Source organism: Scleropages formosus, chromosome 24, assembly GCF_900964775.1.
Source record: "Scleropages formosus chromosome 24, fSclFor1.1, whole genome shotgun sequence".
Taxonomy (NCBI): domain Eukaryota; kingdom Metazoa; phylum Chordata; class Actinopteri; order Osteoglossiformes; family Osteoglossidae; genus Scleropages; species Scleropages formosus.
In genome coordinates this window covers 4,794,405-4,820,176 of record NC_041829.1, presented here as the reverse complement: position 1 = coordinate 4,820,176, position 25,772 = coordinate 4,794,405, and the positions used below count along the sequence as shown (strand labels likewise).

The 25,772-nt window shown below is 43.5% G+C and overlaps 1 protein-coding gene across 4 annotated transcripts in view; it reads right to left on the bottom strand.

Moving 5' to 3' along the window:
- Positions 1–25,772, bottom strand: part of syt1a (synaptotagmin Ia) — a 173,485-nt gene that overhangs the window by 11,503 nt on the left and 136,210 nt on the right. For 3 of the 4 annotated variants that reach the window (XM_018755923.2, XM_029248643.1, XM_018755922.2), the window contains 5 exons: positions 16,626–16,801; positions 13,455–13,580; positions 10,563–10,730; positions 9,518–9,685; positions 5,041–5,158 (listed from right to left, as the gene is read on the bottom strand). In XM_018755923.2, the coding sequence (XP_018611439.1) occupies positions 5,041–5,158; positions 9,518–9,685; positions 10,563–10,730; positions 13,455–13,580; positions 16,626–16,801 (756 nt within the window). The remainder of the gene's footprint in view (positions 1–5,040; positions 5,159–9,517; positions 9,686–10,562; positions 10,731–13,454; positions 13,581–16,625; positions 16,802–25,772) is intronic. The other variant, XM_018755924.2, reaches the window with a different exon arrangement.

The following is a 25,772-nucleotide window of genomic DNA, read 5'->3' as shown; positions in this document are numbered from 1 at the left end:
TCTGACAGGAAATACAAAGCTGATCATGACAAATGGGATGAAAGTTGATGTAGCTGTTAGATCAGGACAGTAGTGTGTTTGAAAGAGATTAATTTTGAGACCTTTCTCGACAGTTCAAAAGAATTCAGCAGCTCTGAGGGACAGAGGGAGCTCATGATCCCCAAGGTCTTCATCCTCTCTGCTCTCACTGCCCTAAGCTCTTTTCACACCCCTACTACCCTGACTTCGCTCCTCAAGATTCTTTGGCAATATCTGACACTTCAACACAGTGAGTGCATTAGAAGTCCACAAAAGCCAACAGTGCCATCAACAAGGTGATACACACCACTGACCTGGTAATGAACTAATAAACTCCCACCCAAGTTTTGCAGACTTGACCCTGTCCATTAGGAACACACAGAGCTAGCGGACACTAATGACTATTACTTATCACAAATTCCTGCATTACTGCCTTCACTGCTTCCGCTTTTCATTTTAGAACCCTGTGGGACTGGTGATGAGGGGGAGGAGGTTACACTATTACTGCACCAATATGGACCGAAGTGTTAACCAACAACCCGATTCCCTCAGTTCTTTCTATCAACTAAAAAAGTGACACGTTTAGGGGAGGGTCTATGTTTTGAGGACTGCGGCATTTCCCCATTAAAACTCTTGTGATCCTTCGACGGCACTCAACAGACACGGTTTCTTGCAGTGTGAAACAGACTATCTGGCTTTTAAAAAGCTGTGTTATTTTATGAATAAGTTCTTATATAAATAACCAGTTTGGGCAGTACCTAGTCTTTCAAAATATGGCATTAATTAAAAACAGGGACATTTACTCAATGCTCAATTTTGTGTTTCAGTTGATTCGTGATGAGCATAAGTAATTACTGTAATTATACATGCTACCTATTACATTGTCTGACTCATGCCTGAAGGCTCATTACAGTCCATTCTCTTAAGAACGATGACATGCCTTTGCTTTCAATTTGCGGTGATCATACAAACGCCCAAGTTGAGGGAGACTAATAAGTCTGTGTCATCACGGTCCATTTTTATGCCTTAAAGCATCATGGTGAATTTACACAAATTTCATTCTGTTTCGTGCCCAAATGCAAGACCAAGAACATGTTGCCCTTTTGTAAAAATGAAGAGGAAAAAAAAGATCTGCTACAAATTTACAAAACATCACCTTTTATAGTTCTTACTCTTTTTACATCATATCAGGTGTATGGAAAAGCATATGAAAAATGTAGCAATTAACAGCTGCGAGAGAGATAAAATAAGCCAGCTTCCTTCCTTCCCCTCGCATGGCTTTTGCTGTGGAGCGTGTCTCATCTAATCCTGCTTCCACTGACTCAACATTTGACGAGTCCAGCGAACATCTTTCAGGTAAGTCCACTACGGCTCAAGACCCTTTCCTTCCTATTTATAGCCTATTTATAGCCTATTTACGCTTACAGTAATGGACTGTTATTCCCTTGGCCCAGGAATTACCATATTATCACTGAATGTTGTTATAGCTGGTCCCCTCCCTCACCATTTACTTACAATGCCATGCATTTACATTTTTTTCTCTTTTCAATTATTACCGGGGTTTTTAAATATTCTGCTGAAGAAGACAATGTGCAGAATTCTTGATTGAATCAGTGGAAAATAACTCGATGGGGAAAAATGTCCATAATGTTCCACTTAATGTCCCCATAATGCCATAATTACATGCATATGAAAATGAAAACTGACTTGTTCATTACAGCTGAGCAAATATGCTATTAGTAATTAAATTTAAGGCCTTATGGCTTGGTTTTTCAGTTTCAACCTGAATTAAAATAGCACTCCATTATTATTTAAATCGTATGAAAAACTGAAATTTGCTACAGTTTAACCTGTATACACAGGGCAAATAGATTAAATATGTTCCCTATTAATCATGCAAAATAAATGTGGGCAAGAACAAAAAGGCCCCTTCCATTGCCGGACACTGTTTGAACGGTGTATGCTGTGAGATGCAGGAGCTTCGCCAGCCCGTCCTCCTGATGAAGAGCTGTGGAAATTTACCGGCTCGCGGACTACCTTATCGGGAGGGTAAATATAAAACATGTGGGAGATCAAAGTTACCAAAGCACTGTGATGAGTGCATAAGTGCAGTTACACGCAGGGTGGTTAAGGTCTGTGGGCTGGGTGGGTTGCCGTGTCGGGTGCATGCACGGCTGCTGCTGCCGTTGTCGTTACAGCTGCCGAGATTCAACGGCATGGTGAGGAGCTCAGGTAACTCTGCATCCATGATGGAACGTATTGGTAGCGTTGCAATCCCAGCACAATGTCAAGGTCTTCACTGTAGCCCACACAGGACACGAGTCCCTACTGTCACCTGACACGTCTATCCCTAGGGGCAGCGCTTGCTTGGTCCGGCAAGTTCAAGAAAATCTTGGACAGCAGATGGCACTGGGGTTAGTGTTGCCATCTTGAACTCGAAGGGCCCAGGTTCATGTCATACTGTCATACACCTCATACTGTACTTGATCAAAGTACTTACTCTGAACTGATACAGTAAAAATTACAGAACTGTATAAATCAATCATTAAATCAGTGTCAGATACTTTGGAGAAAAGCATATGTTAAATAAATGTATGCAGGCCATCGTGGAGGGCCTCAGAGAGGAGTTGTCCATCTTAATTTGCCTTCCCCTCCACTGTGCGGTGCTGAGACTAGCTACATCATGTTTTGTGTTTTAGGAGGATTTTAAATTAATTAGAAAAAAACAAAAAAGGATGTGACATTTAACACATCAGTGAGAATAAGTGTGAAACACCACTCCATTGTATTGCAACACTTCAAAAGAGCTGGAAAACAATTCATTTTAATCTTGAAATGTATGATGGAATTCTTAATCACTTTGCACGGATTTAAGCACATTTTGTATTGTAGACTGCAGATGTAAACATTTCCTCCTGACTCCAATGGGACTTTAGATTTTACTGATTTTTCCATAAGGCTCCTGCATGAGCAACAAGTACAAACGGACATACTACCTGCAGCTGGACAGAGGGATGGAACGTGGCATTCTTGGAGGTTAGCATACCCCCGTGCCACTGCTCAGGCAAAAAGATGAAGCGGCGAGTCACGAAATCACCAATAAGGACACCTGCTGAGTCGCAGAGGGTGAACGGAAGATGTGGTACCGATCCTCATGCAGGGTGAGAGATCTAGTAGTGCCTTTAAAAAAGAGGTCTGTCTAATCTGGGCTCCTCAAGTGGTCTTCTCTGATCATTACACAGCGCACAAGCAGCGAACGGCAAAGAGCGGGAAAGCCGAACGAGCATTACCCTCTGGGAACAAGGTGCTCCAGGTTTACCGTAAGCGTGGATGCGGCTGTGCTGTGAAGCAGCATGAAGTGCTTGTCCCTCCTGCAATGCCTCCCACACACACCGGCAGATTCACACCGCCCACAGGCCATGTCTGGCCAGTCACGGCTAAAAACCAGCGCAACTTTGCTAACTAAAACTGATATCATCATCATCATCATTCATTTTGCAGGTGCCTTTCTCCAAAGCGACTTGCAGTGCTGTACGACTTTATGAAATGAAAAAAACACCTGGGTGTTGGTGGTGGTGTAATGATATGGGGATTTTCTTTTTTGGCACATACTAAGTTTTTGGTACCAATTGAGCATCATTTGAACACCACAAAGTACCAAAACACTCTAGCCTTTCTCACAGCACCTTGTTGCTCCATCCATACTGTTCTGGAAGGAAAAGAAGCAGCTCATCAAAATCTGCAAACTCAAATGTGGATTAAATGTATGAATCCACATGGATGTAAATTTGGTTTTTAATGAAAATTAAAATGAAAAGTATAATTTTTACTAATCCGCATGTACGCATAAATTAAAAGATAAAAAGTACTATGTCATTTCAACTTCACACAGGAGAAATTTTTCTTTTCAGCAATTCAAAAAACACTGGTTTATACTCAAATGAAATATTAGTAAGAATATAAGCCTTATTTATATCAGTATGAGTATTTCAACTTTAAAACTCAAAACAAGCTACATATGTGAAAATCATGTTATGCTACACAAAAGACCACAGTAACATACATTGTATGCAAGGTTTTACAAAGTAGGTCTAATGCATTTCACTGCTTAACAGCAACAGATACACATATAAAATAAAGCTTATAACGAGTTGCGTTGCTTTGACTACTTTTCTTCCCCCACATCAAATTTGCATCTGCCGAAAAAGTGTTGACAAAATTTTGACAGATTTCGGTTCTGCATAAACATTTGGAGTTAGACAACGCTCGAATTCGAACTTCGTCACATCCCTAAAAAAAGGTCCCACCTGGTACTAGCTACTTGCGCCTAATAAAGTGTTCAGGGAATGAAGCAGTACAGCTATGACTGAGGTATAAAACGAGGTACAGCCTAGATGGAGCCTGTTACAGCACAGACTGCAACAAGAACATGTAACCGAAAAGGCACAAACAACATGTCTTTACATGGTGTCGCAAGGGCAAGGTACTCAAAGAAAACGTACACCGTGGAAGGACAAACCAGCTGCACTCACACACAGTGTGTGGACTTCCAAGAACCCCTCAGTGTTCTCCTTCGCAGAGTCTTTCTTTCAGAATAAACAAGAAAAAGCATTTGTGGTACATTTAATAACGCAAAAGAATTAAAACGGCTGAGCACTGGTTAGATGCAAGAGTTACGACAAGCATTAATGTTCTTTCCCCCTCGCTTTGAAGACCATTTCCCCCCAAGTTCCTTCCCAACCACGGTATGAGACTTTTTTTTCAGGGTAATTATGCTGAGTTTGAGTGATGTGAATGCAAAAAATGCTCAGCGCACAATGCTCTGCTTTCATCACGAGCCCTTGCCACCTATAATTTTCTTTCTCGCGACGAGCTGCTGGGGTTCACAGTGCCTCGGCTCTGGCCTTATCTGAAGCTACCAGCCAGGACTGGATTCCAGTCTGACTTACCATCTCCACAGCCTGATAGGCCATATAGTTGCTCGCTTTAAAAAGACAGTAAACACCCCCTACTATCTCTCACCTGATAAGCCGCCCACGTCCATCTTCTTCAGGTTCTTGGCCTCCAGGATGACAACGGTGAGCTTGCCGGCGGTGGGAACGTACCGCAGCGAGAAGCATATGTCACCCAGCTTCTCTTGCTGTGGGAGGGAAACGGAAAGGATGCGAGTGAGCTACGGTTCGATGGCCCACTGGCGAGGACCCACAGGTAAGTGGGCGGCTCACCAGTGGATGCTCAGCAAGCCCTGTTGATAACAAATACCTTTGTTTGTTGCAAAGCAGAAGCTTTTACACACAGAAACCTACACTGTTCGACATTCCTCACTTTGGTGGTTGGACATTTTTAAGTATGCAGTCCATGTTGCTTTCTCTACTCAAGCCTGAACCAGCAACTTTTTGGCTGTGTGATCCACCACTTTGCTTTCACACACAATAGTGAAGGGAAAATACTTATTTTTCTTGCCCTCTTCTTACAAGAATCCACAAAACAGAGCCATGTAACACACACTCGGATCAATTTAGAGTCACCAGTCCTCTTGTAACACTGTTTTGCGCATAAACCCACAGACAGGGTGTCTTGTCTTTGGACTGGGGGAATAAACTTGAGCACCCAGAGGAAACCCAGATGAATATGGGGAGAACATGCAAACTCCACAGAGACCGATTGGGGATCAAACCCACGCAGCCCAGGTGCTGTACAACACTTACGCCATCTGCTGTTCTACCAGGCCCAGTAGCGCAGGGTCTCATAACATTTATATTTTTTTGAGAAAAGAAGCATTCCTAGGTGCAGTTTTTTTACAGCAATGACCAGTGTTTTTCCATTCTAGGTAGGATGGACAGTGATTTCTCCAAAGTGACTTATAGTGTTAAACTACCTACAAATATTTACCCATTTATACAGCTGGAAAATTTCACTGGAGCAATTTAGGGTAAGTACTTTGCACAACGGAACTACAGGTGGAAGTGGTTTTGACTTGCCGAAGCGTTCCCATGTCTCTCTTCTACTCATTTCTCTGCACTGGCTTCCTATAGCCACCCGGTTCAAATTTAAGACCCTGGTTACGGCCTACAAATGCATCAATAGATATTCCTCCCAGATATTTACAAGACTCGATCTCGCTACACCACAAACAGACCCCTTCGCTCGTCTACTTCTGCTTGCTTGGTGGTCCTGCGCACTTCTGGCTCTGATGTGGTGGAATGACCTCCCCCTCTCACTCAGAACTGCTGAAACTCTGTCCACGTTCAAAAAGGGTCTGAAAAGTCACTTCGCCCATAATCTCTCAAGCTCATGTACGGTGTAAATGTTAATGCACCGTAACTTTATGATCACGCCCAGATAAGCATTTACACAGCTACTCCTGTAACGTATGTAAAAGTTTGTGTATCTCAAAAAAAAATTATTAGGAAGGTGATCAGGAATCATCAATGTTCTGAGTTTTATGCAGCTACTAGTGCAATGAACATTGGTTCACATGGTGGAAAGAAATGAACTGTACTTAAGAATTACACGTCTGCAACTATGTCTCTTTCTGCTAATGTAATGACACATTGTATTTTCATTATATTGTACATCTGTGAGATGTATGTCACTTTGGAGAAAAGCGTGTGCTAAATAAACAAATGTAAATGGGATTGTACCCTTTGGATCTAAAGGAAGCAGCTCTAACCACTACTTTACTAGCTGTCCCATTGCACTGGCTGAAGGGTGGCAAACATTAAAACTCACATTTTGCACAAGCTATAAAATATATAAAATACTAAACTGAAATGTGTCTAACTATTCATCTCTAGGGGCGCGGTGGTGCAGCAGGCTTGGCCGAGTCCTGCTCCTGCTTGAGGTGCTTTGCAACGTAACTGCTCCCCCCCCAGCCTTGCGCCCTGTGTTGTCGGGTTAGACTCTGGTTTGATGCAACCCTGCTTGGGACAAGTGGTTTCAGCCAGTGTTGTGTATGTATTTATCTCTATAAACTGCATGATATAATTACTGCGACAACTGTTATTTAAAAATCCATTCATTAAAAGTTATAGTAATGGAAAAAATTAGCAAAAGAATCTGTCACATACTCATCAAGGACAGTGATATTTAAAATTTAGAGACCACATTTTAACGACAAATTCACAGAGCCTACCTTCTCTGGCCACTTCATTAGGTACATTTAACTAATCCCAGGTGGAATGCAGTTTTGCCATCAGAGCAGACTTCCCTGATTTGCTGGATACATCGCAGTGCAGTGAAATATGTCCTCCCCTCTATCATAAATTATGTTTTTTAACATATGCAAGGACCTGTCTTCACTGGAGACTATGGCTGTCATAAAACTGAAATGACCTCCCCTGTTGGCTTCACATTCTGTCAGAGTACTCATCAACAGATCTGCCCCCAGGCCCTTGTAACTAGAGACGGGAGGCGGGGGATAGGGGTGGGATTCGTCACCTTACCACGGTACCCACTGGGTGTAATTTATAGTTGCTGCAGGCAGTGCAGCATGAGGCAGGCCTGTCAACAATGTGGAGCCCACTGAAAGCTATCCAGAAAAGCCATGCAAAGCCCACCGCGCGACATCTGTGTCGCAAATCCTAATGAGTTTCACTTTGGAAGGCCACAGCCATGAGTCTTTCCTTTTCACCACCACAGGGGAGCACGTTTATGGAAAGACAGAGAATCTTGTGGATTACAGAGAAGCTAGCCATGTCTGTGGGTTTATGTACATAAGCTAATGACATGCTGGACCTGAATCCTGGAGACACAAAGCTACACCCTTCTACTTGAACCCAGAGCAAACACAGTAACGGACAGTACGAGTACAAGTAATGTTCAACAACAAGAACGACATACCATAACATTTCCTCCTTCCTTTTAATACAGAGTAAAGTAACTCTGTAATGTACAAACACAACTGGAACCAGAATATTGTTCATAACTTATTCGACAAAATCAATAAAAGTTTAATAATGGAGATGTTCATCAATTTATTCGTCAGATTATTGAAGCTGTAGCTAAGGTTTTTACATCATTTTTAAATGACTTTCATTACCTTTTCTTATTTTATTCTATTATTTTTAATCAATTACTATTTTCATTTTTTAATTTCAAGTTACTTTTAAACTGAAGAAAATAACTTTTTTTCTGGCTCCATTTTGGTCTTTACCTCCAGGTAACTATCCCAGTTACTGACAATCAAAACTACCAGCATTTAGAGACACTACACAAAAGATGTAAAAACACACACACACACACACACACACACACACACACACACACACACACACACACACACTTTGAAACCACTTGTCCTGAGCGGGGTCGTGGCGAACTGGAGCCAACACAGGACACAACGGAGGCAACACAGGGCGCAAAGCCGGAGGGGGAGAGGACACACCCAGGACGGGACGCCAGTCTGTCGCAAGGCACCCCAAGCAGGACTCGAACCTCGGACCCTCCAATGAGCGGGACCCAGCCAAACACGCTGTGCCACCACACCCCCACTGAGGAAGTGAGTTACATTAATCATTCTATTTCAGTGCAGTTTACTGCGACCTTTCACCTGGGAGTGTAAATGTAGGTTATGTTCACTCCACTGGAAACACATTTTAGAAAATAAGCAATGTGTAATTTCTTCAAAAACATTTTTGAAAAGGTGAAACCCAACCACCTGCAAATTGAGGAGCTAGCATATAGCAGCATTGTGTTTGGATCTGTCCTTGTCGAATTAATGGAACTTTTTTGCCATTTTACAACCATGCTGCTGAAAACTGGCACTTCCCCAGATGAACACGAAATGGGGAGTGATACCACCACTGACAGACTTTTAAATGGAGCTCTATGGTGTTCCCAAATATGAATTAAATTATGGAAGCTTAAGACGTTGTCAAGTACTTAATCTCTGTATGAGGTGCATCTACGTTTATGTGATTACACCAGCCTCCCAACACAGACACTCAATAAAACAACAAATATGGATTATCCCTAGTTCATCTCTCACAGACAATGTATCATACAATAAAAGATAGGTGTCCACTGTTATCAGATATTTCACATGTTCCTCAATAATATTTACTTTGCCTGCTTAAAAAGGGTGGGGGTTTCCATGGCAGCCCAAGCCCGCATCACATGCACCATGACATTTCCCACTAAAATTAAATTCCATTGAAAGTCACACATTGATTTATGGCAGGATGAGACGCCTGCTGAGTTTGTGAAAGCTACAGAAGAATGACTTTTACATGCAAGTTCACTGTGGATCACTGGCTACATGGTTTTATTATTGCTGTTAATACTGTTAATACCACCCATCACTCACGTTATACTGACATTCCTGTAACATAAAGACCGTATTTCATACACAGTACTAATACATTCAACTGGGTGGTTTGCGAATTTATAAAATGTACAGAAATACACGAGTTCTCCTCAAAATGGGGTATAACTGAAGCACTGACAAAGGTAAATACTCCAGGATGGTAACCTATCCTGCGGTTGGTGCGGTGCTCACCTCCTCCTTCTCGGCACTCTCCAGGTCCCTCCACTCCTCTGTCACGTGACTGAAGTCCACCTTGTTCATGGGCACCTTCACGTCCCCGATGGCATCGTGCTTGGAGAAGCGGTCAAAGTCGTACACGGTCATCACCAGTGTCTTTCCCCCCAGCTCCGTGTAGGGCACCTGGCATGGGGGTGGTGGCAGATATGTTCTCAACTGATCAAACACATTCTTATGATACCCAATGACTGTTGCCTGGCAAGTTAACAACTCCATCATCACCCACTGCATTTAATATTGATCATTTAGTACTTGAAGACAAATCAACAGGAGAACTTAAAGGTAGCTACAGATAATGCTTTTCCTCATGTCCTTGTACTTCACATTATCAGCTTTACCACACGCTCATGTCAAGAAAATGATACAAATGCATTAAAAATTGGCTTGATACTTTGTACAGTAAGAATACTGCACAGCTGACAGTACTTCAGTGAATCCTCAACATCCATCTATCTAGTACTTATATGCGGTCTACAACAGAGATGTATTTTAATGAAAACATATTCTACGATGCTGCAACAAATCCATGGCTGTGTATGTGCTTTAGGCGACCATTCACAGAGCACACAGAATGTGGGATCCAACAGAAATGAACTAACCTAACCAAGCTGGCACCTCTCAGAGCCACACACGCCTTAGCATGTGTTACTAATACACCATTCATGACTGTGCAGGACCACCTGGATTATAGTATTCATATTATTTTTATCTGTGTCTACCAATGCATCTGCTATGGCAATGCAGCACTGGGCTAATCTGGCTAGTTTGGCAAAGAAACGGAGGCTATGAAACCTTGTGAATCGGCCACCTGGTGTTTGTCCTGAGCAGTAAGGCGCATATCAGACATCCAAGCACCACTGGTTCTCCATGCTAACTCGCTAACGAGGTGTCCCGAAAACAACACCCAACAGAGTAGGATTGTGTGTGGAAACGGTTTGGAATATTTGACTACAGTATTAGGAAGGAAATTAGGAAGACTGTTAAGAGTCGTAGGCCAAACCTTGAAGATGAACTGCTCGTTGAAGGTGGGGTTGAGGGTCTTCCTGTGCACCTTGGTCTCAAACTTTTTCTTCTTGTCAGGGAGCAGGTACACCTTGACGTAGGGGTCTGAGGTGCCGCCCATGTCCATGGCGGGCAGTTCTGCTGCCTGGATGATCCCCACGATGAGCTAGGAGGTGGGAGGGCACAAGGAAAGGACTTTAGTGGTGCTCACGTGGGAGGGCGGGAGAGGGGAGACTGCAAAGCTGTTCCCAGACTGCACGTTCACATCCTACTGAGCTTTAATCAAATTAATTACCAAGGCGGCTTATCTGGTCCCTGGAGTCGAAAACATGAGTGATTTTGGAGCTGAAGAGCTTTCACATGACCTTAAAAGCGGAGAGGAGACTCCCTGATTTGTCGTATGAAAATTGACTTGTCATACAGATTATACATTAGGTGGTAATTCCAGCCCTTGGAACAGATTATTTTTTCTACATCATTGCTATGTGTTGAAGTAAGAAGACTGTAAACCCTTGGAATGTAAACACCCTTCATTTGGGCTTTTATCTGCCCAGTAAAGGGATGCCTTGAAAAAGGTGAATATAGTGGTGTGGGTAGTTACAAGGCGCTGACTGACACTGCAATCACTGTGGCTTCTTCTTGCCCTCTTTGCTCACTCAGTTGAGGTCATGGAGTAAATCAAACTCCAATCAGACACTCCTCAGCAGACAGGCTGAAGACGGCTGGGATCTCCAGCTGCAAATGGAAGTCAAACCGTCTGCAAGTCCACCTGAAAGGACTTGTACAACCATTACAAAAACTGTCATAACAGCTTGCCGTTGAGCCTGGCCTGTGGGGAATGAGTTTTCCTGGGTGAAGGTGGGATGCAGGTGAGGATGAACCGCACCATCAGGTCGAAATGACTGCAGATTGCAATGTTCACTCACGAAGAGCACTGCGAGTTGGAACTCTGCTCCCTGCAGATGACCATGATGGTCCTCTAAGACCCATCTCAGTGTTCAGTGAGAAAACAAAAGGACAATTATGGCACAAGTTAGGGACAGCAGGTGGTGTAGTGGTTAGAGTTGCTACCTTCCATTCAAAGAACACTAGTTTCGATAATGCCTCTTGCTGCAATATTCTTGATAAAGGTACATTCCTTGAACTGATACAGTAAAAATGACCCACTTATATAAATCATTTTGAAGAAAAAGCATCATCTAACTGTTGTTGAATACATGTCCCTTTTTTTGCTCCACTTACTGATACAAAGCAAGCAGGCTGTGAGCACAACAAAAGAGCAGTCCCCACAGCGGTGTGCTGCTGAGCCAAAGACCTCCCCTGATGTTTCCGGCACTGGACATGAGCATGGGGGGGGGGGATGCTGCAGAGCACATTAGCAGGGTGCCCAGCCCATGACTCAACCCCTAGGGGCTACTGTGTGGAATTTCACATGTATGGCACCTCTCCACAGGCCTTGTAGACTAGCCACCCGGAGTTTGGCAAAGCTGCTGCATCCGTCCCTCCATCTGCTCCCACGGGGGAGTCAGTCCAACAGAGGTCAGTGATGTTCTGCAAGCAAATCTGAGGAGTCCCCCGAGGACTGCACCTAGTTATCCAGAGCACAATAAATAGCACCAATACTGCAGGTCCCTTTAAAACTGTTTTTGATTAGGAATACTAGAAACCAGGGCTAATGTGTCTGTACTCCATTAGAGACCAAATACATTAGCACATCTCTTTGTGTTATGTGTTAAAACTCTTTTCAGACCACCTTTGCTGCTGTACATCTTCTGGACATGGCCATTATGACTGGGATAATAGGAGTTACTGAATGGTTCTTTCAAAGGCAGACATGACCTTGCCCTTTAGGTCGTGTTCCGCCTTGAGAAAAGTTCATATGGACTGAGAAGCAGCAGCCTCTTTATTACTGATTTTGGGTGTTTTGTTTCCTTTGGTTGCCTCACAACGTCTGAGTGGGAAGGTCAGATTACCTTAAACATTTGCATTTATTCATTTAGGAGACGCTTTTCTCCAAAGCAATGTACATCTCATAGAAAGAACACCGGTTCTTTCTAAACAAAGCATGGACACTTCCTGTGCTCGAGCACAAATGTGAGAGGCTGGCCAATGATATCTCTTCATTTGCACTGCTGAGTAATTTTTATTGTATCAGTTCAGGTTAAGAGTACTACAGTAAGAGATGGGATTTGAATCTGGGTCCTTCCAGTGTAAAGGGGCAGGACTGCATGTGTATCCATTTCAATATGTTGTCAAATGCAAAACTGTCTGCATAACTTGCAATACTGGGTGCAAATGAATATACATCGGCGAGGTGCCCGATATACAGTATGTGGGATGCGTGGTGTTTCACACACCCTCCCGTCAAAGATACAACGCTTTAAAAAGCGCTAATTATGGAAAGTTCGGAGTCTGACTTGGGTAATGGGCGCCTGTCAGGTTTGTTTATGGCAGGGTGCTAGCGGCTGTGCCACACACCGCTTCTGTTATCTGTCAAAGAACATCTGCCGTCAGCAAGTCGACTCGCCTCTAAAGCCGTGCTGTTGAAAACCTGTCTGCTGAGAATGAAGGCAGATGGATTTCAACGACAAGTTATTCTAATTTTTTTTTATGTTGCTTTTCTTTCTAAAGTTCATTTGACTCAATGCAGATGTGTACTATGAATGCGATGCCTGTTTCCCGGGCGTATTCTCCAAATTAAGCAACAGCAACATTGTTAGAATTTCCTGCTGAAACAAAGCGAAAGAGCGGTTTGACAGGGAAAGAATGACAACGAAAGTGAAATGGCGGATGTACTTATGTCCGAATGAGTGACCATACTTACGAGGGAGCGGGGTGGGGGAAGTGGGGGACGGACACACGGACAGCAATCCAGAGGGCAGGTCCTTACCTGGTTTTCGGTGAAATTGTAATCCAGGGAGTACTGCAATTTGCCCAGTTTCTCCTGCTCCTTGGGCTCCGCCTCCTTTTCCCCGTCTGTCAGCCCTGTCTCTGCGTCATCCTCATCCTTCAAGGCCTGAAGGAGACACCCGCCAGCCGTCAGTCCTCAGGCAGCCCTGCGGCGGTCCCGGCCGGTCCCACTTTGGAGAGCGGCTCTCGGGGCGGGGGGGTCAAAGGGCTAAATAACAGCGGTGGTTATCTTCCTGACATGCTCAGTGATGCACTAGCCTGGCTGCTGACCCTCACAGTGTCTGTGGATGTTTTGTCTACAAAACAATTTTGTTTCGAGCATGGGGAACTAAAAAAATAAACAACACAAACAAAACCAAGCGGGCAGGCAGCTAAGAAGGAACCAAAAGGTAACGGCAAATGGATTCTCTCTTCAAAAACATACAATTCCCTCAATGTTTTTTCAAGCAAACCAATCGATGGGGAAATGTCAAAGATGGTAGTAAAGGAAATGGGAGATCCTCGCTAGCTGCTCTTTTGGTGGAGGGGTGGGGTCTTGTCAGTGGACAGCATGCAATTCAAAGAGGCAAAGACTGGGCTTCCAGTCCATTCAGTGTGAAGTCCACTTGAGGACATGGGACTCGTCCACATGCAGGGCATTCTTGCTCTAAATCACTCCCTTCCCAAACGCGGAAGCTGTAGCACAGTCACGTCGGCGTGGACCTTGGCTGTGTGCGTTACCACGCCAACGGAAGCTACCGCATGTAAGCGTCATGCCAGCAGAAGGTGTCGGTCAGGAGGTTCAACATGTGTCCTGGGAATGCTATTAGTTCACGGCTTGCTGGTGTGAAGGCAAAAGGCTGAACAGAATTGATCTCCTTTTCAGTGCCCCCCTTCAATGAAGTAACATCTGTGCCATGTGAAAACATATGCACACCACGCTTAAATGTATGTATGCAGTGGTGTACACATACACAGGTATGTTTTTCCCAATTACTTTGGAAGGAATATGTGCACACCAAATCTTTCAGTGTACCATTAAGGAGATGCATAGAATGATTCAACCCAATCACAACCATTTCAATAATTCTCTATTAGTTTAGCAACAGTAATGCTACGATCACCTTAACCAAACATTACCAAATAAGCCTCATGCTGCTTTCGGCAAGATTCTAAGCAAAGGCGCAGCGCATTTTGTTTCCTGAGGCACTTCCTCTGCAATCCGCAGTTTAATCATTGTATGCTTTTCTAAGAGGCACACAATCAAAATGCAAATAAAAGTTTTGGCACAAAAAGAACTGTTGAGAAAGAAAATCAATTAGGTTCAACCTTGTCAAAGCGCACCAGATATTATATATGTGCATAGGCAAACACACATATATATGTAGGTATACATGTACTGTATGCATAGTTACATATATGTTGTTGTATGGGAACTGGTTGCTGTCAAGAGGCTAAAGATCAGAGCAGCAGGCTAAGAAAGACCCAACAGCAATTTGGGACCTACCGCCAGTCACCAATCCCGTACAGTCACCAGACACAACACAGATAAGGAGGACATGGAAGGAAGAAACAGGAATTAAAACAACCACACACAACATCAGACGTCCCTGGTCATATCAGGAGGAATGACGACTGTAGTACCACTGTAATACCACTGTAAGCAGCGCACATCTGACTTTGTACACCTGATACTGTTCATGTAGGGCTGGGGTACAGGACAGCTTGAAAAGGTACAACTAACTGCAGTGAAATTCCAGTAGTGGTTCACCATGTCATCTTTCTACATGGCTGTAATTGACTATCTGTTTACCACAAGTTTGTTATTGAACATGTAGATCATGGGTCAATTTAAATATAATTTATTTCAATCATAACTTTGGTACTACGTTCTCACATTTTGAAATTAGTTCAGTTAATGGAGTGCTTAATTCACTTGTCAACTAAAGAACTGCTTGTCAGTCTGATATCATTTATATAGCAGATTTAGATTATGAATGCTGACTTTTGCCCCACTCAGTTCGACAGCCTCTTAACTTGGTTACTAAACATAACCCAGTCATGAAGCCAAGTAAAGACACTACACTAAATCGCAGAAGCTTCAAAATAGTAAAATTACACTATAGGTGGATCCAGTGTTAACTCATACACAAAAAGAAACATTTTATTCAATGCACTGTGAGTTCTCTGAGAATTTCTGTAACAAATGGTGCCATTAGTACAGGTCATCGTCTCTTATTTTACCTTGAGTTGCACTGGTCTGTCCTCAAAAGTTTAATTACATGGATTTTGTCGATTATTTCATCAGAACCGAGGCACAGCAAACCACACAAATGCAATTAGTATGGTAACCTGAGGTAAAATGTGTGTGTTCCACATAATGTGCTCGGGCATTAAAAGGAGGGATTGAACTAATTATCTGGCAATGATATAATTAACCAGCATTGCTTCTCTGGGTTAATACCGATTCTTTTAAAATTACACCAGACTCAGTATTGTACTATGTTGTAAAAAGCAGAGCCCATGCTGTGAGAAAAGACAACTGTAGAGAACATTTTCTGTAAGAGCTGTGCGAGAATTACAGTGCTGCTCTCAAACACAGTTCAGGCGTGTTAACACGCAAACGTCAGTCAATGCCAGGCAAACATTCCGACTTCCTTGGGGGCCTTTTATTTTCTGCTGCAATTAGAGTCAAAGATAGAGTGAGGTGCGCAGAACAGACCACCAACAGGCTGACGGAGGGGGCGAACACGGCTGGCCAGAACTAGTGCCGGCAGCCATGTTTGCTACCAGGACGCGACAAGTCCTTCGTTCTGCACCGAGTGCCAGCTCAGAGCAGAACATTATGAGGAATCTAAGGGATTCAGAGGACCCTCTGGCTGTCACAAAGTGACTCATTTTGCCTGACAGTAATCACCACGGTAACGTGTCTGTTTTGTTTCATCTGTTCAAACTGAGGGAAACTCTACACAAACAAATCAACAATACCAGAAGAAATCAGCGACACCAACATTGGCACGTACATTTAATGTCTGCGGAACAAATATTTGAAAACTGTGCTCTATGTATTAGATGAAAAGATTGTAAAATAATTGTGTCTATTCAGATCAATCTGTTTTTTATTGCAATTTTTCCATTTTTATTGCAAGCAGCCCGAGGTACATCCGTTTACCTCCATTTTGGCTCCGTCTTTGACGTCCTTCATGTTGATGGCGGTCTTGCCACCCTTGTCCTTGCCCTTCTTCTTGTTCTTCTTCTTGAATATGCATTTCTTGCAGAGGCAGAAGCAGCAGGTGAGGATCAGCAGGATAGCCACGAAGGCGATGGCGATAACAGCCCATGATGGCACTGCAGTGACGATGACAACATGGGATGATGGTCCAAAGTAAGCTCCTGGCTGTACATTTAAGATCAATATGTATACTTTCTACTATGCTCTTGGCACTTTAACTGGAGTCAACTTAAGTGAATGCCATATATGACATGTCCATGCCAAATCTGCAACAGGGTCTATTGTAACGATTAGAGGCAGAGTGACAAAGAAGAACTAGCTGTCTGGATGTGTCTGGAGTCTCTCAGTGAAGTGTTGGGTCCCTGAATCCTCCTGTGTTACCGCACGACAGGGATGTGAACTAAGATGGAAAGGGTTATGAATGAGAAGAGGTGAGCCAGGCCACTGACCAACAGAACACCCTCATCTCACCTCTCATCACTATGTGTATGCCTCATGTAGAATCAATAGCAGAAAAAATATGTAGAACAGAAATGCTGCATCTGATTCTGTATAAAGGTTTCATTTCTATGTGTTTGTGCTTAGCAGATGCACAGTCATTGTCCTGTACTGAGACAAGACAAACGAGGACACAGAAATCTCAAAGCCTAGCAGAAAAAGTGATACAATTGAATTGCATTACTATAGCGATCAATAAAACGGAAACCAAAAAGAGGACCCTATCTCGCAATTAACCATACAGTAACTACAGTATACAGTACTACAACACACTCCAGTATACACTGTGTAATGTGCAGGACTGCTGTCCCTCTCACACAAAAATCAAAATACAAATCTTGGTCAGAGATTCACATACAAATAGGTCAATGAACAGCACAGCTACATTCAGACTATGGACACCAGCTGTTTGACACCGACAGCTGTGCGTGCAGCGTTAACATGTCTGCTATACGAAAAGGAACCTTGACATTTGACAGGGAGCCTGAACTGCTGGTGATGGAGTCCATGACAAGGAGAGAGGTATCACAGTAATAACGGTGCCAAGCAGCCTGCCATGCTGTCAAGCACAGGGTGTGGCATACCCACAAAGAGATGCCTGAAAGTGCTGTCTTGAAAAGAGCAATTAAAACACACACAGGCACGTGTGCTGGAGCTCACGTGTAGACACACCACAGAACTGTTTCAATAGAGCTTAAGTGCAGAAGGCTGCAGTTAAAACTGCTGGAGTGGGAACACTGTGGCCCATGCAGGCAACCGTGGCGGAAATAATGAGGGCGGGAAGTGTCGACAGACTGTGCCATTCGGAGGGATAATAGCGGTTGTGTTGGCAGGAAACCGGGCACCCCCCGGCCGAGCAGCCGCTCCCCCCGTCGATACTTGCAGACACGAGGCCGCCAAGAAAAGCCATTGGTGGGGTGCGCTCACATTGCCATTCCAAAGGGGTTCAAGTGATAAAAAGACCAACAAAGCACCGAGCGGCTCACAAAAACGGCAGAAATTCCACGTGGCAAATGAACACGGCGTATTACAATGGAGCCAGCTGTGGAGCGCTGGGCAATTACAGCGCAGTCTGCATCACAACGCTCCCAAATCCTGCTAAACAATCGTTGCTCATCATGTGTGTCTAGGGGAGAACAAACGGGCGAGATAATAAAATGTCACGGAAGAGCAGTGTCAGACTTCAACTGTATCAGGGACACCGCAGTTCATATCTACCCAACTTTAGCTTTTGATATACAAGTGTTACTGTGTTACTATAAGTATTCTCCATCTCCCTGCTAGTCTATCCATCCCTCTCAAACTCTCTATCAAAGTGTATAGTTTGCTTCATCGGTCAAGAGCCTGGAGGTAACAATCGACTTAAGCATCTGCTTCTCTGAGCACTTTGAAGCCACAACCTGGTCCTGCTCAACATCGGCAGGATGTGCCCTTATCTCACAACACATTCTACACAGTTCCCGGTCCAGGACATGGTTATGTCCTGCCTGGACCACTTCATCGTCTTCTGTCTGATCTTCTGGGAGCAGGTGGGAAAGTTGAAGCTTGCACTGGAAGGACTGAGGATTGAATCCACCTCTACTGCAGGACCCTTGACCAAGGTATCTACCTTGAACTTATACAATGAACAAGCTGTATAAATGGGTAACTCTTTGTAAGGCACTCTGGAGAAAAGCATCAGCTAAATGAATAACGTAAGTAGCTGGCCTATGTCATCGAGCTTATCAAAGTGATCCAGAATGCTGCGGAAGAAGTTGTGTTCGACCTGCCAAAATGTTTCCACGTGCCTCCCCTCCTTGTCCCTCTCCACCGGCTTCCTGTAGCAGCCCTTACCATGTTCAAGACTTAAAAGATGGTCAAAGGAGCTGCATCCTGATACCCACAACACCTGATAACCCCCTACACCACAACAAGAATGACATGTTCCTCCACCTTTGGCTGCTTGGTGGTCCCACTCTTATCAGGTCTGATCCTCAATTTGAGTTCTGATGTGATGATATTAGCTCCTTCTGTCCCTCAGAATTGCTGAACCCCTTTCAGAACTCAAGAAGGGCCTTAAAACTCGAGTCTTTCAGACACCCTTCTCTTCTAATAGCTCCATGAATTTGCCTCACACCATCTGTCATGATCTTTATATTCCCTGTCTCACTCAATTACATAGGCAGCGACTAGTGTAATGTGCTTCAGCAAAAACAGTGGTATCAGTCAAACTGATGTGTTTTGTATCTACATCAAAATGCACTTTTGTTTGTGTACCTTAAAAAAAAAACTGTAGAAAGGTTATCAGGATTCATCTATCCTATGTTTTATGCACTTACTCGAGTGATGAACATTGGTGCATCAAGTGGAAAGTAACAAACTAGGTTTATTTAAGAATCGCATGTCTGCAGCCATGTCTCTTTCTCTTAATGTAATGCACAAATTGTATTTCCGCTAGGTGGGGGTGCGGTGGCGCAGTGGGTTGGACCACAGTCCTGCTCTCCGGTGGGTCTGGGGTTCGAGTCCCGCTTGGGGTGCCTTGCGACGGACTGGCGTCCCGTCCTGGGTGTGTCCCCTCCCCCTCCGGCCTTACGCCCTGTGTTGCCGGGTTGGGCTCCGGTTCCCCGTGACCCCGTATGGGACAAGCGGTTCTGAAAATGTGTGTGTGTATTTCCGCTGATATCTATGTTGCTTTGGAGAAAAGCATCTGCTAAATGAATAAATGTAACATGATGTAAATGCTTCTCTAGCTTTTATGACACCTGCCAAATGAATAAATGTAAATGTTAGTATATTATTCATTTACGTTTATGTTAATTCGTTTAGCAGACACTTTTCTCCAAAGCAACTTCCGATGAACTCTATATAGTGTTATCAGCCCACACACCTTATTCACCAAGGTGACTTACACTGCAAAAATACACTACTTACAGTGGGTCACTCATCCATACATCAGTGGAACACACTCTCTCTGTCACACACACACACACACTATGGGTGAACCTGAACAGCATCTCTTTGGACTGTGGGAGGAAACCAGAGCATCCGGAGGAAACCCATACAGACACAGGGAGAACATGAAAACTCCACACAGACTGAGCAGGGATCGCACCCACATTCTCTCGCACCATCCAGGTGCTGCGAGACAGCAGCGCTACTCGCTGTGACACCGTGTTGCCATTTTACGATTTAATTTGGTTCAGTATATTTATGATTAACATGTGAGATTCGACAGTCCATTTATAGTTCTAAACAAACTGGAAACACCAAAGGCCAAGGACTGCCACGCCACAAACTGAAAGACAAGGGGCGGGGATAGATGGGCCATGAACAACATCAATGAGTGGCTAAAAATGCTGAGTGTAGAAATCTTGAGAAACTGAGAGTGAAGCAGAGTTTTGTCTTGTTGCTGCTCAAACAAGACCTGATGTTCCCAAGACAACCTACCATCCTAACTAGGAGACCCCATGAAATATTAAACCCATTACTATGGAAAAACCTATGGATCTAAGAGTGTCTAAGATTTAAGTTACAATACACATTCTAAAAAAATGTAAAAATGAGTCATGATTTAATTTCCTCAAAAATGCCTAGGTAGATAGTGAAACACTCCTGAGCTTTCCTCATATTATGCAACGGATTCTTTAAATTTCTTCTACAGCACAAAAACAAAGATTTTTACTTGTTACTATTCCATCAGGCCAGAAACTCCCCTCATATGAAATGAAACCACTGTGACATGTATTTCTCTCCATATCATAATGACAGCTGAAGAAAACCCGTATCTATTGTTCCATCAATTTATAGTGACTTATACAGAAACTAATGATGGATAAAGGGCAAGCTGTCAAGCAGATCTGCCATCACAAAATTCATAGAGTCACCCCACAGAATCATTCTGTAGCTGAGATATGACACACATGAATAGAACTTTCACCACATGCCCATCATCACCTACACTAATGACCCTATGAGAACATCATCACTTCCACCAAAAGCTTTGTCCCATTGGGGTGGGTGACTGGCCTTGGCTCCGGGTTACAAGTAGACACCGTATAGGTTTTGTCTCACTGTGTCAACACAGGAGTGACACCGGATATCTCACTGCTTATTAACAACAGTCAAGAGATAAATTAATTGAAAAAATGTGCTACTAGTTGGAAACTACTTGGAATGTAACATTCTGAAATACATTTAGTGCAGCCATAAACTGACAGACTGATACCGTGCAGGCACAGACAACCAACTTTGGTGACCCTAAAGGAAAGTGAGTGAGTGTGTGTGTGTGTAAATAAATATAAATGTATACATGAAATAGGCGCAGTGGGTTGGACCGGGTCCTGCTCTCCTGTGGGTCTGGAGTTCAAGTCCCGCTTGGGGTGCCTTGCAACGGACTGGCGTCCTGTCCTGGGTGTGTCCCTTCCCCCTCCAGCCTTACGTCCTGTGTTGCTGGGTTAGGCTCCGGCTCCCCGCGACCCCGTATAGGACAAGCGGTTCAGATGGTGTGTGTATATAAAACAAATGAGTGACAAAAGACACCAGAATAAATATGATATTTAGACAAGTATATGAGTGCAAGTAAAACAGAAGTCTGTACCAACAAATATATAAAAATAGTAGTAGAATTATATGAATGGCAAAAAAGAAAGTAAAGAAAACTGAAAAAGGTAACAACACAAAAAACACAGAGCTGCAACTGTAGTGGTACAGCCAACTTGCATTATATCAGTTTAAAGTTTAAAAAAAAAAAAAACTGACGTAGAAAAAAAAATTAATTTCACTTTCATATTAAATACACTGCACAGAAACAGTCTCTTGTCGATGTACTGCCTGGAAGACAAGTTGACAATATTTCAGTTACACCTCATTAACTGGGCAACATGGGCTTCTATCTGTATCTATGTGACATCATCATCATCACCATCATCACCACCACCACCACCACTTTACTCCCAGTACTGTGGGACACCTGCTCTTCTCTAATGGCAGAAAAGTTTGCACAGAAACTCCCAGAGTGCCCTTCACCCAAGGTGCTCTGACCCCCAGCAGTTGTGAAAGCAAACATTTTCCAGTTCCGTATGGCTGACCCTGCAGTACGGTTGTGCAGTGTTGACTGAGGACCTTGCAGGGGGTAGGATGTAGCTTCCAGATGCCGCCACGCTTGCCATGCAATGCTCAGGAAGATTATCTCTAATAGGAAATGTCAGGTGTAGGGAAAGCCTGTATTTCAGACCCGAAAGGGAGATGACAAACCACTGTCACGGTAGGAGCCACAGTCATGCCTTTTTCGTTCTGCAACAACATTGTGCACAGAAAATGAGACTGAGCGCAGCAGGAGTCTAAACAAATTGACTCGCGCTGTAGCAACGCTCAGCACTGTTTCACTGGCGACAGGAACTTAGCTGAAATCGGTTACCAATCTGCGTCCCTTAATCATTCTCCATACACGTCCTCCCCCTGGGCCTCCGTATCATATATGGGTGGAACAGCTCCCATCCCTGGTGTGAACGCCACACTTTCCTGGATAAACCCTGGAACTTCAATTAATTGGCTTGCCAAGTGAGATTTCCATTACAATAAATGACTGAATGAATGAGTAAATAAATAATATAAACAAATGATTTAAAAAAACTAATTCCACATTTATCAAGTCAAAAGGAAACACAGAACACTAAATTAAATACAACAAAAACAGCCAGCGTGTGCAACATCAGAAGTCTGGTATCTTACAGTACCAGGCACTGCATGCTGCTCAATCAAAGGAACAAGAGCATTAAAAGGTCTAATGAAGCAGAAAGCATCACGCAACCTTAATACTACAAAATGTAAAGCACTGGGGCAGCACCTTGATTTAGTACTTACTTCCCCTAACATCTGCGCTCAAAAGAGCGTAAATAAGGTAAGAGCACATGAATGCATGAAATGACAGCTGTGTCGCTCCAGCTCTAGCTCATCCTGCGGCCACACAGAGATGCGAGTTTGTGGAAGCGAGCCTATTCCCAGCTACATCCTATGGTACGCACCATCGAACTGAAAATGGGATTCTGCAGCATGGCCTTGGCGAGGGAGTCCTCTTTCACAGCTTCGGAGGTGAAAATTAAATTCGTGCCATATTGGGGATTCTTAACGAGGAGGCAGCCCTACTGCCATAGCGCAGGTGTCTCTTTGTGTAGACTAACTGCTCCATGACACACCTATTTGTGTGCTAGCTGTGAATACCACAGAGCGATCGATTAGCTGCTGTACAGTGGTGTCTCCCAGCTTCTCTAATGGACACCTGTTCTGACATTCAGCCTCAACACACAAATTTACCATGGTATACATTAAGCTGATTAAAACTGATCTACACTAGTTCTTTGCGTTACAAATGTCTCAAATATAAGAATTTGTGGAGACAAGATACTTTTATTCTGTTTGAATTTTAACATACCTCAAACTTCAACATGTTAAAAGTCTTGTTTTAGCATGTATTGATATTAACGTATTTTTATTCATTGTATAGATAATAAAAGAAACAAAGTGGCAGAAAGTTGCACATACAGTTTCAAGTTAATAAAGGATAAGTCCTGTAATGGTACGACATCCCAGTCACGGTGTTTCATGCGCCGTGTTTCCAGGTTAGGTTCTGGAACATTGTGACCATGCACTGAACAAGTGGCTGTTGAAAGCTGAATAAATAAAAGTCTTAGAGTAAAATTTTAATTAATTATAGTGTTATCGGAAGTTTCTGCATAAGCTAGAGCATGAATACATCGAGGGATGTCTATATTAAGGTTTTGAAACTGTGGCCTAGAGGACTGATTTTGGGACAATTTGAGTTATGAAAAAACGTGGTCCCATTTGTGTTGGTAAATCTGAAAATACTTAAAAAATAAGAAAACCGTAATACAGCACACAGTAACTTTGCCAACTCTTGACATTTGACTCCATGTTGACCTCTGTCAAACAAAATTCTGCAATACCATGGATCCTCCATGTATTATAATTAAGGTCTTACTTGTAATTATAATTAATGGCTTTATGGTATGTGTAGCCGTGAGAAGGAAGAAGGCCATTATGTCACGTGACATAGAAAAATAATGAACACTGAACCGACAACAGAGATGCAAAGTGCCAGAGCAAGGAATGAGTCCTGAATTTTAGAGCAAGTTCCACAGCTTCTTGCAGTCAGTCCTATTAAAGAAAATATGTTCATTGGACAACAAGAGATAATAGATCTGAGTACTTCCCCAATCATGCTAATGAATGTGTGAACTGAGATAATTAAACATTCTCCCTGGATCATGACGGCGCCTTGGATGGACTGAGACAACCCGCCCACAGCCATGACTTTTACTGCAGTCACAATGCTGTACCACCTAGAAAGCAAAACTGATCAACTGGACCACCTTCAGTCAGAGAACAGTCACAACAGCATCATCTTCAGTACAAAATGAAACCCATGCAAGAGTCCAGGTGGATGTGTAAAGCAAACAATGGGAATCATTTTTATACACGTGCCATTTAGGCTGAGTTTTACCCCGTGGTAAACAACTACAGGCACTGCTTGCACTCCTGTGAAGCACTGAGTAGCTTACATGAGCAGTCACTCTTTAGTAGTAACTCAGTAGGTCATGGTATGTACCAGCATTAATTTTATACTCGCACAGCTTGAGATCTACTTAAGACATTTTGGTAATTTTCTGTAGGGCATGGCTGCAATGCTCCACTGACAGTGTAACTTGTAATTGTTCATCCCACAAATCCAACTCCTTAATGCTGTAGATCTCCCAGTACATGGGCAATTAGTCTAATTATGGCTTCTAGGATGACTGCTTTACGACCAGTGATATACAGTGCCAAAGTGCTGAAAATCTCACTAAAACCACAAAGAATAATGTACACTGTGGAAACACTACGATAAAAAATTACGCTGCCATTGCATGTTCTCCATTACATGTAGAGGTTCTCTCTTTACTCTATAGACATGTCTTGTAGAGGACGTGTCGCAAATAAAACTCACGTATTCCTCATTAATACGAGCCAAAGTACAGCAATAATTTAGTGCTATTAGGGCTTTTATATTCTCATTCTGAGTCCTGCTTTCAAAGTCAAAGATGCACGTCAGTGAATGGCGCACAAGGGTTTCTAATGCATGCAGCAAATGAAACATCCCGGCGCGAAGTGACCTTGGGGTGGTCCCCAGCGGGCCGGGAGCTTAGCCTTCCCGAGTCTGTTTGTTTGTTTGTCTTCCCCGCCTCAACACGGCGCAGGACCGGCGATGTGTCCGTACTCCAAGGGAGAGCAAATCGGGGGGTGGAGTGGGGGGGTCAACGCGTGGGACTGCCGTGATGGAGCGCTCCATCTGTCAGAACTTGGCTCTTGCAGGAGCTAGCTCACCCCCCACCCACCCTCATGCACATGGCTGAAGGGTATGGGAGGGGGGGGGAGCAGGCAGGGGGCCTGTGGGCTGAGAGGCACTTAGCCAGGAGAGGAAATGCACAGGACTGCTAAAGGAACACGGTCCCAACAGCAAGGCTTCAAATAACCAAACTGCTACACTGGCAGCAAATATTTTCAAATACTCAAATATTTTCAAATACTCAAAACGCCTTTTTTTCTTTAAATTCA